Source organism: Nipponia nippon, unplaced genomic scaffold (genome assembly GCF_047370975.1).
Source record: "Nipponia nippon isolate SJK-2023a ecotype South Korea unplaced genomic scaffold, ASM4737097v1 scaffold_18, whole genome shotgun sequence".
NCBI lineage: Eukaryota > Metazoa > Chordata > Aves > Pelecaniformes > Threskiornithidae > Nipponia > Nipponia nippon.
In genome coordinates this window covers 4,503,091-4,517,789 of record NW_028262334.1, presented here as the reverse complement: position 1 = coordinate 4,517,789, position 14,699 = coordinate 4,503,091, and the positions used below count along the sequence as shown (strand labels likewise).

The window sequence follows — 14,699 nt, the reverse complement described above, 5'->3', positions numbered from 1 at the left end:
GGGTCCAGGCTGGGGCTCAGAGGTGACACGTGGCAGCAAAGTGGCTGGAGGCTGGCATCAGGGCTGGGGCACAGCTGCCATGGCTCCCAGGCTCAAGCAGGGCAACGCACAGCAGCCCTAACATGGGACTCATTGCAGTCCCGAGCCCCACAGCATCGGAGCAGCCAGGGAAGGCTTTGGGGATGGAGGACGGAGATGCCCAGGCAGTGCCAGTTCCCAGGCTCTGCGGTTGGTGGCTTCTGGGCAGAAAAACCCCTAACAAAAGAGGAAGATGCTCTTCGAAGGTTCATTCCCTGCTGGTTTTCATCTTGAAGTCACCTTTTGTGGCAGTACCGTGCCCCTGGGTTCACAGTCTCTCCGTCCTGCGCCCTGCACAAGGTGCAGGGGAGGACCTGCGGAGCTGTTGGCTTCATGTGGGCAGCCAGGAGCCAGCCGGACCAGCATGACCCAGCTTGGCCAGTAGCGTCCCGCAGGCTGGTGGCAGCTCTGGCCCCACCAGGCACCACAGGAAGGACCAGCTGCACACCAGGAAGGATTGCAGGCAGTGAGGCTTTATTTCCCAGAAAGCCTGGATGGTTCTCGCCTGGGTCACCTCCAGGAGCCTGGGATGGAGGGACCAGGGTGCCCCTGCACCTCTGGGCTGCAATTGTGACTCCCACCTTCCAGCTGTGGGACCAGGGGTGCCCAGACACCCCTGCAGAGACCGCAAGGACAGAGGGTGCTAACTCACTCCTTCCTCCTTCTCCTCCTCCTCCTCGTCCTTCACCCTGCTGGGTTGCCCCAGCGCTGGCAGGAGCCCCGTGCTTGTGTGGCACTGTCTGGCCAGGATTGCCAGCCCTTGGCATGATGCCTGACCTGGGAAGCTGCTTTTGCTGATGAGCCTGCGATCAGCGCTAATCCCCTGGCATGCCTCTTCCCAGCCCAGGACATCACCTGGGCTTCACTGCTGCTTCCCTGCCTGGGCTATTCCTCCCCATCCGTAACAGGACTCTGCTCCAGCCCCCTGAACTGCCTTGTCACTCCGGTCGAAGTCATCACTGGGGCACAGGAGGGTGGGAAGAGCCTTTGCTTCGTTGTAGGACTGAGAGCTGCTGCCCCAAGTTCTCCTGGGCATGGCAACACCTCCTGCAACCGTCCCGAAGGGAAGGGAGCACCGCTCACCCTCCTGACTGCCCGGTGGCTGGCTGAGACGTGGCGGGACGTGTTTTGTTCCGGAGGCGGTCAGCATAGTGCCTTTTTTCCCCTTGGAAAGAAAAACAGGCTCTCGTAGGTCATCCCCTGGCCTAGGAAGCCTTGCAGACGGGTGCTAGTGACCGTATTGTTCCTGTGGAGTTTGGCTTGCACGGAGGATGTTTCCCATCCTGCATGGATAATGCTGCCCTTGTGTGAGCGTATCTGGTGTTAAACCCTTTTCCTTCTTCCCTCCTGTGACCACAGGTCTCCTTGAGCATGGGCGGAACTGGTCGGCCATTGCCAGGATGGTGGGCTCCAAGACCGTGTCGCAGTGCAAAAACTTCTACTTCAACTACAAGAAGAGGCAGAACCTGGATGAGATCCTACAGCAGCACAAACTGAAAATGGTGAGAGCCCCGTCTTAGCCCGCACCCATAGATACTTTCCAGCAAGTCCTTGCGTGCTTCCCACAGCCAAGGAGGGTCTTTATCATCTCAGAGTGAAAGCTCTGGGGACTGGGAAGCGGTGGTTGTGCATCTGGCCTCAGGAGGTCTGGAGCTGCTGTGTGGGAGATGCCTGGGTGTCTGGAACGTGGCTGGTACACGGGGAGATAAGAAAGAGCAGAAGGAGGAGCGGGGTTGTGGTGTGTTGGCCAGGACGAGAGCTCAGTCCTGGCTGCACAAATCCTTCGATGCCGGCAACGCTGTGCTGTTCCATCCCGGGGAACAGAGAGCCCCACTGGCCACCGCAGCTCTGTCCCTTGCAGGTACCGCAGTTACCCGGTAAGCTGTCAGTTTGCCCCAAAGAAATGGAGGGGTTTAGGACAACGCAAGGAAAGGCTGGTCCCGACACAGATGTCGGTTGTCTCCGGGGCTGCGAGCAGATGTGCACGTCTCTCCGTGCCTCAGTTTCCCCCTCAGAAGGGGTTAACGTTGCTTCTTTTCTGGCATGCGATGCAGGGTGTGAATGAAGTGGGGCTTGTTCAGCATTCTGGAGATAAGACGGACTGCTAAGAGCAGCTAAGGATTATAATTATTTCATTTGTAGAGTATCCTGGGGTTCCTAGTTTCTAGCTAATAGAATTCACATGGCTAAACCCCCAAGGGGTGCTTTGAAAATGCAAAGGACAATGTTCAATGCAGGAATCTCTCCAAGCAAGCTATTACAGCAAGAGTAAAAAGAAAGACAGGAAAACATTCAATGACTCACCCAGGAATTTAATATCCTAGTCAGTCTATAGGAATGAGAGAAAGAGAAGACATTGGCGATTCTCTTTTATTAATTCTCTATGCACAGAGACACTCCTGTATTCCCATGTTTCACCAAATTGTTTTTAGAAACAAAGCAAACAAACTATATAAAAGACCCCAAAAACAGTATAAAGACTGGAATGAAATGTGCATCGAGCCCTCCGAATATAAAATGTTACATTATAAAGATATCATTGTTCATTACTGAGGAGAATCTGAAACAAGATCATACAGCTTAGCTGGCAGTGGAACCGGTGTGTATTAATTTACTCTGCTTCCTAATGTTTCAGAAATTATATCAGAGAAGTGTTTTTCTGCAGAACCACATTTTTCCCTGCATCCGTCCCTCCAAGGCAGCCACTAGACTTCTCCAGTCTAATTGCTCACTCTCACTTGCAGTTTACATCAGCATCATCATTTTATTTTTTGAGCATTGGAGGCTATGGGATTCGGTTGTGGAGAAGAACAATGAACGTTCAGCTGTTATTTATTGTGCTCTATTGTTTTGTGGCAACAGCAGATGCCAGAAAGCTGAATAAAATAAAAGAACAACTGAGATTAAATTGCCATAGACCTTCCTTCCTGACTCCTAAATATATTCACAAGCAAACCGAGCCTCCTAATCTCATCCTATACCCAGTAGTCAGCCGTGACCTCTGCGGAGGAAGCACGTGGCGAGGCAGCGTGGCATCGCCTAGTTTTGCCGTGACATGCCCAGATTATTCCCTGACCTCGCCACCAACAGCTATTGCTGATCATGTGCAGGGAAACACAGTGGCTCTGCTTTTCTTCCTCTTGCTTAATGAGAGTAAAACTAATTAGCAGATCATATTCGTTTCCCAAATGGGGCTCATTAATATTGTAGCCTGCTCTTCCAGGTAGGTGTGACACCAGGTTTCAGCAGCGTGCAGGCAACTCGGAGGAGCTGCGGGGACGGGCAGGTGGCGGTGGCCAGTGTGGGACGGGAAGCGGAGCTTGGCAAGGTCCCTCTGTCCCCAGAATGTGGCAGAGCGCGGTGTGGAGCAGGATGTCCCTGTTCCCCGTGCTGGGACAGTGCTGGGTGGGATGGGGCCAGGCATTTTGGCAGCCCCATCTCCCCTCGAGTGCTGAACCCCAGCTGGCCAGAGCCCGCGGAGCTTTGGGGATGGGGGGACCCCCGCTCTGAGCATCCGGAGCATTAGGAAGGAGAAGGGTTTGGGTTGCAGTAGGTGAAGGTGTCTGGCACAGTAACGCTCCTTTTCCGCCTCTCCAGAGCCAGTGTGGTCCGTACGTTTCCACATGCCGTGTTTGGGGTTTTAATTTTAAGACCCATCCTTTTTCTGGAGAGATTCTCCCCTAGGGAAAGAGCACACAGGAACCAGGGAGCTGCATGTGGGCTGCGTCAGCACGCAGAGCCCCATTCCCCCTCTCCCCCGAGCTGCTCAGCACTCACAAGACCCTTCTCCAGCCCGTTCGAGGAGGGGAGTCCCACTGCGGTCCTGGCTCAACAGGGCTGGATGCCGCAGATCCTCACCCTCCTCCCTCTGCAAGCATCCCCATGGATCAGGGTGTCCCTGCCAGCCGGCTGCACCGTGGGACAGGCAGCCTGTTACTGCTGGGGCAGGGTCAGGCCACCTCGAGGCTTTGCTTTATCTGCCCTGCTGTGTGTTTTGGCTTGGTTTCGCTGCCGAGCGGCTCGGATGTGTCCCAGGCATCAGCGTCACTTAGCCTTGACCTTCTGCACACTGTGCTCTCTAATCTCGGCATTTAAGGAAAGCAGGGCATTGGGATACATGGTGTCCTCTGAGCCGCTCGTTTTGTTAGCAGCTGGAGATTAGGCGCTGCCTTTGCCCGGACCTCTTTGTGGTGTGATTGTCACTTCGGTCTGACTGCTGGGGCTTGTTTTGGCTTCTGCAGCGAAGATGAGTGAGTTATCTCCTGGGCTGGTGCTGGTCCTGCTTGGAGGACCCATCTTTTGGACCCCTCCGAGCCACATCTCTGCAATTCCTTGCTTTTTTTTTGGGTGGTACTGGCTTCGCAGAGCAAAGCTGCTTCAGGGGGACAGCTTGGTGGCCTCTTCTTCTGGAGGGTGAACAAGTCTGCCTTGCCTTGGTGCAGAGCCTTGGTCTCGGGATGGGGAACTGAGACCCTCCTCACCACGGTGGGCAGAGAGGTCCTGCCTGTGGGATCATCTCTCTGTCCCTTCCCATTGCTGCTGGCTGCTCCCACAGCAGAGCACGGGAGTCACTCTGTGGTTAGACCTAGTCCTGGTGCGGTCTCAAATGCACACCATTGTGTCACACTAGTCTGGGACTGCCTGGTCCTGCTCTTAGGACAGGCTGAGGCCCATGCTGATGGGAGGTACCCATGTCGGTAGCGGGGTTTGGAAGCTGTTTTGGCTGTTGCTGCCACCTCAGGTAGTGAGTGCAAGGAGAGGCCAAATTTGTCAGGATGGCTGCTCTGCCTGCGAGGCAGAAGGCCAGAGAGATGTCACGCCTGAGGACTGGTGGTATCTCCGTCTCCTCCTCCGGGACAGATGGTGCAGGTGAACTTGAGTGGAGGGAGGCAGTCCCCAGCACGAGGGGAGGTGGGAGAAGAGCTGCCCATCCCTGCCAAGCTGGGAGTCAGCGTGATGGGGCTGACTGGGGACCAGGTGCCCAGGAGGACAGCGCAGAGGAGCAGGCATGGAGCAATCCCTCATGCAGGTTTCGGTGTCCTCGTTGTGCATAGCATGTCTCATCAGTGGTCTTGGCGAGGCAGACTGCTCAAGTGGCACCAAGTGCTGGATGCGCCTGCAAAAATACCGGGTGGCAGGTAGAGAGCAGAGACCCCATGGGCTGGGGTGGCACAAAATGAGCATCAAAATGCCCATAGCAAATGGCCTGGCACCTACCTGTGGCCTCACTGGTAATCACTTGAATCGAGAGTACGTTGTGACGATGGGAGACACCTGGTCCCAGGCACGGCTCACAGAGACTCTTCCATGTCCGCTGCAGTTGTGGTTAGGATCCTGCGTCAGACGTGGTGGCCCTGTGGCTGCTTACAGAGGCAGAGCAGAGAGAGACCCCTTTCCTGGGCAGGGTGCCGGGAGCAAGACTGCACAAGGGGCCAGAGCTGTTGGCGTTATAAGAGGCGAGGTGGTGGCCTGAACGTATCTCTAGATGTAGCCAGGATCTGCTGCATAGATTTCATGTCATCTTCCCTAAATACCAGCAGTGGGGTCTGCCAGGAGAGGGACCCATGGTGCCCCTGGGTCAGCTCGCTGCTCCGCTCTGCTGGCAGCCGCCGGCCCCCGGGCTCTGTCCAAGTAGGGTGCTGAGGCAGAGGCTGGTTCCCAGCTAATTCCCCAGCGAGGAGCCTGCTCCTGCCTGCGGCTGAGTCACGGACCCGTGAGTAAGAGGCAGAGAAGTCTTTGCCATAGTAACGTCAGCGCTTTGTCACTGCGTTAGCGTGATGGGGAACTGCTGCTTCATACAGAAATGCGCGGTTGCTGAATCGCTGCCGTGGCAGAGGCGTGAACGCTGGCAGCACCGGGACAACACTGCTGCTGCCGGGACGGGGCGAGGGCACCGTGGCTTCCTCCCGCTGCATCTCCGCGCCTTCACAAAGCCCTTTCTCAAGTGCCTTTTTTCCCTCTCTCCTGCCCAGTTTGATAAAAATAGATTTTGAGCAAGCAGTGTTTCCAAGCAAAAAGCAGTTGTATTTGTTTGTTTTATCTGGAAGTTTTTTAAGGGATTGAAAAGTTGGCGGGGGGAAAGGGGGGGACCAGCTCTTCCCAGCACAGAGATCCAGCAGCAAAGTTAACGTTTCCACCACGGCTTTATCTTTTCATCCATGTAAATAAACGTCCTACACACGTCATTCGTGTGGGGTTTGCAGGGAGAGCCGGAGATGATGGGCCTGTTCCTACTGGTAATATTTACTCAAGCAACAAGAGCAGGAAACAATAGCAAAGCCGAGACTTTTCCTTCAGGTCCGTGGGAGGGAGCAGCTCTCCGTGCCCTCGTGGCTGCAGCACGTGCCCCGGCAAGCAGGGACGGGCCTGTCTCGGGGCAGGACAGGGCACCAGGCAGCTCACCTTTGGGATGCCGTGCCGCACGAAGCGTCCCCACCACCCACAGGTGACAGCCTCCCCAGCACAGGAGCCAAAGTCCTTTGGCAAGCACCTGCCATAGGGGACACGAAAGCCGGTGCGTGAAAATGTTGGCTGGGCCATATCTGGGGCGTCAGCTTTGTTATCTGCAGATGAGCGTCAAGCCGCATGTTTGTGTAGCTGGAGGTAATGCTGGAAATACGCAGGACAAACACATCGCACGTGCGTAATGAGCGGACGCGGGACCACCGGGCTCTGGCCAGCCCTGCACTGGTGACTTCTGCGCACGCGTGCCTTGTCCACGCGTCGGTGCCACCTCTCCCTCGGAGGCTCGCTGCCGCCTGGGGCTGGAGCTCCGCGTGGAACCGGGCTGCCTGCACGGCGGTCAAAGTTTTTTGGCCAGGTGAGACCGTGCTGCCGGGCTTTCGGCAGGCGAGTCCGGTCCCAAGGACTGATTTTCAGAGGGTTTACTGGGGGAGACCATGGTGGCGTTAGCATCCCTCTTGGCCCTTCAGGCAGGACCAATGCTGTCTGATCCCCATCCCTCTGGTCTTTTCTTCTCATCATCCTCTGCCTGTTCCCCAGGAGAAAGAAAGGAACGCCAAGAGGAAGAAGAAAAAAGGCACCGCCGTTCAAAACGAAGAAGCTGCCTTCCCTCCCGCAGCTGAGGACGAGGAGATGGAGGTGTCGGGGACGAGCGGCAATGAGGAGGAGATGGCCGAGGAGGCAGAAGGTGAGGCGGGTGGGATGCACTCAGCTCTCCCGGCTTTGCTGCATGGTTGCAGCAGAGGCACCGTGCATGGCCTCTCAGGGGCTGCAAATGTCAGCGCTCGCAGGGGGTCACATCTGTCACCCCAAAGCCACACCAAGGTGATGGCGTCCCACAGCACAAGGCGCTTGTCGCCTTTCGGATGCCTCTGGCTTTCACGCTTGTGAGGAGTGCCCTGGATCACTGCCTTCCTCCCGTGTCTGTCTGGAGGATGTTTGTTTTGGGAAGGTCATGCAATTGTGGGAGCTCTGTTACCAGCCAGCCTCTGCCATGGCTGCCGGACACCCACTGGGGTCCCGGGGGGCACAGGGAGGCTGTCAGCAGCCTCTGCGGCCCAAGGGCTCCTGGCCTCCGCATCGAGGCTGCACGTAAAGGGCTCACCCAGGCCTTGGGGTGGTCCCAGTGGCTTCTCCTCGCCCTGGAGGAGAGCAAACCCTTTGGTTTCCAATTTCTGTCAGCGTGCGCTCCCCAGAGCACCCAGCTTACCGGGGTCTGGCACACTTGTGCGCTTTTATAAATCACATTTCATGGTGTTTTTCCCCGAAGGAGGGTTCCTGCGCACTCGGCAGGGTTAGATAGCCACCGCCACGGGCTCTCGAGGAGCTTATCATGGGCTGAAGAAGGGATAACCCGCTAAGGTTTGCATGTGCCCATCCCTGTCCCATCAGGGCATCGCTGCCGATGCTGCCCCGGACAGGGGAGCCCACGCTGCCAGCAGAGGCAGGGGAAGCCGTGGTCTCCCGGCGGCGAGGCTGATGTACCTTGGCCAGTCTTTTCCTCCTCCTTTCCCTTTTAAGGCAGCCTTTCCCTCCCTCCCAGCAATACCAAAGAAAGGAAACAACTTGAAAGTGACAATTTTCAGCTGTTTATCACTTAGAAAGCACGGCAGCGAGTTTGGAGAAAATGTGCATAATTTTCCAACAATAGCCCCATTTGACTTTTGTCAAAGTAATTTAATGACTTAACCAGCACTGCTGGCACCACGCTGGTTCCTGGCCTTAGCACCCAGGCTAATGGGACTCGAAATGGGAAATCTTTTCAAATCATCGTTGTGAATGACTCATTACAAGGCAGATTCCAGGTAAATCTTTGTGCGAGGTGATACGTGACTCAGAGGCATAAAGTAAAAGGTAGTTATTGCTCTTTGTAAGAGTGCCTGCGAGGAAACAATGTATTTTTGAGATTAGAGACGGATCTCTTGACATGTTCCTGAGCCTTACGCTCCAAGCCTCGTCTCTTGTTCTGCTGCTGGGGTGGGCTACGGAGCTGAAGAAAGGTGTGAGCTGGGGGAGATGAAATGTCACGGGCGCAGAAGCGCCAGGGCGGTGTTATGCACGAGATGGCCGCTGGCTCCGGGATGACATTTGGGGATCCTCAGGCAATAGCTTGGGGTCAGGGGGCTGTGTGGCCAGCCAGGGAGGTAGGGAAAGACTTGGCATGGGGGCTATGGTGTAGACCACAGATTCGGTATTCAGAGGGAGTGTGCTGGAGCCTAGAGCTTGGCTGAGCCTGGGACAAGCCACTGCTGGATGTCTCGGCGTGGCATTCAGAGCAGCATCGAGTGGCAGTCAGGGAGAGTTTGGCCAAACGCGCTGTAAACCCCGTCCCTGGGTGGGGGGCAGGACACTTTATTGCTTGATTGCAAGTGAGTAAAGGCTGGAGAAGGCTGAGATTCCTGAGGAGCGTGGCATGTTTTCCTGCCAAGGAAGGATGGATGTGCTCCGAGGTACAGCTCTTGGGACACAGTCCCTCTGTGTCATTCATCTTGCCAGCGTTTGAAAGCTGTCTGTGCTGCTGTGGAGAGAGACGAGTAAAGGAATGCGCAGGAGGAAGCATTTGGGCACGAGTGTGAGAGCCGTGCCCGGTGGGGACGGGCTCAGATGGGACCGTGGAAGTCTCCTGGTGCTCCTGGCCCTGGCCGCATTTGTCTGGCAAAGGCTTGGAGGGAATGATCCTCTCCCCAGCCATAGAAACAATCTCTTGGCAGCACCTTCATCTGCAGTGGTGCATGGATGCTTGTGCTTCCAGCTCACTTCAGGCCATTGGTGGCAGATTTGAGAATGATCCTTTCTGTGTAATAATTAACCTGTCCCTCAGCACTGCCAGCGCTTTGCTTTCACTGACCCTGACCTCCTTTCTTCTGCCACTGGCGGCTTAAATAACAACAAACATGTGCGGTGTTTTGGGATGGTCCCCAGGGGCCCCGGGGGTGGCAGAGCCAGGGACACGGGCGACGTAAGTCAGCAAGCAGGGTGCCAGAGAGGTGCCTGGCCCTGGGAGAGCAGAGCTGATCCAGAGCCATGGGTGAGAGGGCGAGGAGGGAGCAGGTCCTGCCCTGCGTATCCAGCCAAAAGCCAGGGTTTTCCCTTAAAACCCAGTCGTTCAGTCTCCAGGCTTTTGGGCGTGTGGCTTTGCATTTCAGTGGGGAGTAACAACAGTCGTCTTGTTGGGCAAGCAAAGAGGCCCCCAGAGCATCCCTTTGCTTAAGAGGCTCTGGATCCGGGGATCCCAGCACAGCTCTCCCAGCCCTGGGATCGTCTCCCCCTTGGAGGAACGAGGGCGTTCTCCTCCCATGGGAGGGGGCGGAGGCAGCGATATGGGAAGCGAGAATCTCGGGCTGATCCTTATTTTTATTTCTTCCTTTTTCTCAGCTGCAGTAAATAACAGCTCCGACACTGAGAGCATTCCCTCACCAAGGCCCGAAGCCAAAGAAGGAGGCGAAAACGGGGCCAAGGCACCAGCCGGGCCGGGAGGCGACTCCGGCGCAGAACCAGCAGTCAAGTTGGAAGAGGCTCCAACACCCCCCGACGCTCCCCCCGCTCCCCCCGCCAACCCCGCTCCTGCCACCAGCCCTCCGCCGGAGGCAGCTCCCGAGCCGCCCAGCAGCGAGGAGAAGGTGCAGGAGGACCTGGTGGTGGACGTGGTGAAAACGGAGGAGCCAGAGGAGAAGGTGAGCGAAGAGCCCTGCAAGAGTGAGGTGAAGAAGGAGGAGAGTGAAGACAGCCAGGAGAAGGACAAGGGGAATGACAAGAAAGCGGAAAGCGGCATCAGCAGCGGAGGGACAGCAGGGACGGAGGGGACACCCAAGGCTGAGAAGAAGGAGAGCCATAAAGGCAGTAAAGGCCCCGGGGTGAACCCCGACAGTGACTCCAGCGCGACCTGCAGCGCGGACGAGATGGACGAGCAGGATGCTGTGGACAAGAGCAGGTAGGAGCGGGGAGACAGGTGGGCAAGTGCACAGCCCGAGGGGCAGACGAGCATCTCCGTTGCATGCCACAGTGCCCACATGTGCTTTTGCGAGCTCCTTCTTGGGAATATCACCGCTCAGGCGCTCCCCTAGGTGAAGGGACGTGCCCAACTGTGTCCCCACGTGGCCGCGACCCTCTGGCCATCGCTTGCAAAGGGGCCATGACACAACGGGCAGTGCAATGTCCCAGCGTGTGGGTGCTACTGGGCAATGGCCACAGGCAGGTGTTGGGTGCAGAGCCGCTGCGTCTGCTGGCCTCAGCCCATCTGGGTGATGCAATGGAGTGGGACATGCCCTCGGGGACAGCAGAGTTGTGCAGAGGCGCAGGCTGGTGTGCCAGCATCCGGGGTTGGGAGCAGTTTCTGAGTCGGCACTGGCAGGAGAGAAGTCACGTCAGGGATGTGTTGCCAGTGCAGAGAGGGAGCGAGCTGCTCCCTCAGTGGAGATGCTGCTTGGATTCGTAGGGGTGAATTATCCATCCTGGCTGTAAAGGCAGGAGAATGGCGTGGGCTGTGCGAGCTTTCCTGGGGCCATGCCACTGGGTCTTCACCTGAGCTGCTGCGGTCCCAAGCCCTCCAACCATTCCTGGGGCTAGCAGCTCAGGGCGCCTCTGGCCCTTCCTGGTGGCTCTTGGGACAGGGAGAGAAAGCACTGGCCTCGTCCTTGGAGAAACTGTTCCCCTCCTGGCCCTTCCCACAGAGCCCTCCCCACCCGAGAGCCTCACAAATGGGGAGAGGGTTTCCTGTTTTTTAAAGAATATATAGGAATACATGCGTCTTTCTAGCACTGATTTCTCTAATGGCTCCTGCGTCCATCCACACTGGCTCCTGGGTCAGGAGGGACCTCTGAGTCTGCCCTGCTGTCACATGTAGGGACAGCAGTCCCTCCCCACTCCCCGCCTCGGAGCTGGGCTGGGATGAGAGGCTGGCATCCAGCATCCTACATCCCACATCCCTCCCATGGGCTTTCAGGGGGCAGTTTGGCAGCGAGACAGGTACTGCCAGGCCAGACGGGCTGTACGCAGTGCTGTGGACAGGACTATTTAAAAAACCAACCGAGCAAAGCAGCGGGACGAGGCGGTAGGGAGCCGTCGTGTGTCTCCACCACTCCTAACAGCCTCCACACCTTCCCTGCGATGGATGCAGGAGCCAGTGGGTGAGTGCTGCTCGTGGGAGAGCATTCTGCGCGCTGCCCGGCTGCCCCGGGCGAGCGGCCCCTCTCGCTGCTGAGCAGCTGGAAGCAGCGCTGACGATGCCGAGGGGTGGTGCAGATGCTGCTGGCCCTGGCCCCATGGCAGTGCTGAGGCCTCTTGGCTGCAGTGCTCCTCTCTGGCAGTGGAGAGAGTCCAGCACCACCCCTCCCCACCCTCTCCTCCTTCCCAGATGGGGGAAAACCTCCCAGCAAGGGAGAGTGAGGCCAGCGGGGCTGCACTCCTCAAGTTTAACATTAACCCAACTGAAAACAGGACAGCAGTGGCTTGTACCAACTCCCCAGCAGCAAAGGAGCAAGTCGTCTTGGGAACGACTTTTTCATCCCCAGCTCCTCACTGAGTCAGCGCCTATCTCGCTTGTCAAACAGTTACCAGCTTCCAGGAATATTGAATATTGAATATTAAATATTAAACAGGCGTCCTGCAGCTCCTGAGCCACTTCTCTTATCCGGTGTGGTGGTGAAGCGCAGGTGATAGCAGAGCCTGCCGGCACAGGAAAGCTGCAGCCAACGCCAGCGCCTGGCGCTACCCAGCCCGGGAGCCCCAGGAGCACCCACAGGGTTGGTCTGCAGCCAGATCGGAGGTTTTGGCACCATCGTGCTCCCAGTGGGGACTCTGTGCCCTTCCCCAGTGTTGCTTTGCTCCCTTGCATTTCCCACTGGCCGAGAGCTGCTCGCTCACAGGCAGTTACCGCAGCCCCGCTGCTGCAGCGTGACTCGCGATGAGCAGGACGAGGCTGCCGAGATGCCGCGTGAGCCGCCCCGTCACCGCATCACCCGATGCTTGCCCGCCCACCCAGCACCGGCGGGGCGTGGGTGCTCTTCCCTGCGCTTGTAAAAGCACCGAGCTGTCCGTGGCGTCTCCCAGAAGGGGACAGAGGGCGGCTGGGGTGTCCCTGCCCTGAGAGGGAAGGGGTGCAGGGTTGGCGTGAGACGTAGGGGCAGCCTTTCTCAGGTCCTCCCATGGTTTGCACTAGCAAAGACAAGTCCGGGAGAAGGAGTCGCAGCCTTAACTCATCAAAGCTAAAGAAGGCAGCTAATTGTCTGTGGTTCCATACCGCGTGTGCTACAAGAGGGCTGCTGCTAGAGCTGCCAGTGCTGCGGTTCAGCGGGAGGTCACGCCAGATGGGAACGCGGGAGGGAGGCCGTCCACAGTCACCCGCTGCAGACCTGCAGCGCAGAGAGGAGACGCCTGCCCGTAAGCATTGCACCGAGCCACCCCTGCGCTGCGCGTCCCGGTCACTGGCTCAGCCGTAGGGGTGAGGGCTGTGCCAGGCCAGCGCCACGTTGCTGCCGTGGCCCCGGCTTGGGGGAGCTCGCCAGGGAAATCTGGTAGCCGTCACCTTTGCACAACCACTGCGTGTGCAAGGAATTGCGTTTGGCTGGGTCACGTATCAGTGTGTTGGCTCATCTGGCAATGAAACTGGTCCCCATCTCCATGGCAGAAGGTGAAGGGGTTTGGGGAATGTGGTGTCTAGGTCACCCCCAAAGCTTTGTGCCTGGGAGGGGACATTTCCACACCGCCGAGGCTCAGCTGTGTGTGTGCTGACCCCGTCCCACTCAAATCCTTTTCCCATCCCTCCCAATGCCATCAACCTGTGTTTAGGGTCTGGCGGTTGGATTTGGGAGGCCCCGGTTTGGCAGCGGTTGGATACAAGATGCTAAGGGTTGTTAATCCAGTGACTTCCAGAGCAAATCACTCAACAGACAGCCCTGTGTCCAGTGCAGGAGCTGCTGGGAGGGACATAATAAATTACGCAATTTGCATATTGATGAATTTAATACTGACTCTGGCTTCCTAAGCATCAGGATCCTGGAGGGCTTTAGGAAACCTGAGGATCTTAAGTGTGCTTAAAGGGACCTTATGGGTGCTTAAATATATCTCTGCAAGTGCCACGAGTGCACACGGTGGCTGCTGGGGCGGTTGCTCTGCCGGGGGCTGCCAGGGCTGGCAGGACCCCGCTTGCTGATCAAGCTTGCCAGCCTCTGGAAAATTGGGCTGTTTAGCTACGTGTCCCGCAAGAATCGCTGCTAAGGAGGAGAGCAGTGCAGCTGCTGAGATCTGTCCTGTACCACTAGCAGTGACAGTGACATGGAGCTGGGCCAGCACTCCCAGGTCTGTCACCTCCTGGTGAGCACCAGGACCCGTCTCAGCCTGGGGGTGACGTGTTACTGGCCTGGCAGTGCTGGCATCGGGCGTGAAGTGGCAGGAATGCAGCTCATCGCAGGCACCGGGAGCCGAGCCAGTGTGGTGCTGGCAGCCTGCGCTGGCTGCCCTGCCTCCTAGATGAGGCTTGCCCAGAAAAAAATTGACCGTTTTTAAAAATAATAAAAAAAAGATTGGCTTCTTTGGGGCAAAATCAGAGCCCAAAGTGCTGGGGTGTGGGGCCAGGGCTGCAGAGCATGCTGCGAATACGGGGTGTCCCCAGCTTGGCAGCCCCAGAAGAGCAGTGCTGCAGATGGCGTGAAGGTCTTGGGAGCAAGTGCCAGGTGCCCTTGTCCCTGGCCACGCGTCTCAGCAGCCTTTGGGGCATTGCACCCTGCCGGGAGCCGCGTTCCTCCCCAGCCTGACTTCACAACAGCCATGCGGTTCCATGGGCAGCCATCATTGCGATTATTCAGGGTGCAGCTTGGATTCATTGCCCCTCACCTGGTCTCCCCTGGGTGCTTAACCGGAGCACCTGGTCCCAATCTGGAGGTGGGTCCCCTTCTCCTCCAATACCAAGCGCTGTGCAGAGTGAGGACTGGGGCAGTCCCAGCACCGTGATGAGTTCATTCCCCGCGCATGGCCCCGCCACGCTTGTTTATTCATCCAAGGGTGAGCATAGGATGACCTTGAAATTTATAGGCTGAAGAGAACAGTGAAATAACAGCTAAAATAAACAAATCAAGCTGTAAAGCTTGAAAACTATGAACTGGCTTCAACAAAGTGGAGTCAGGAGGGAGAGAAAGTGGAGATGGCCTGGAGAGATGTGGTCC

The 14,699-nt window shown here is 57.2% G+C and overlaps 1 protein-coding gene across 18 annotated transcripts in view; it reads left to right on the top strand.

Moving 5' to 3' along the window:
- NCOR2 (nuclear receptor corepressor 2) overlaps positions 1 to 14,699 on the top strand; it is a 256,466-nt gene that overhangs the window by 203,253 nt on the left and 38,514 nt on the right. For all 18 annotated transcript variants that reach the window (XM_087754366.1, XM_087754364.1, XM_087754355.1 and 15 more), the window contains 3 exons: positions 1,438 to 1,580; positions 7,081 to 7,228; positions 9,916 to 10,471. In XM_087754366.1, the coding sequence (XP_087610492.1) occupies positions 1,438 to 1,580; positions 7,081 to 7,228; positions 9,916 to 10,471 (847 nt within the window). The remainder of the gene's footprint in view (positions 1 to 1,437; positions 1,581 to 7,080; positions 7,229 to 9,915; positions 10,472 to 14,699) is intronic.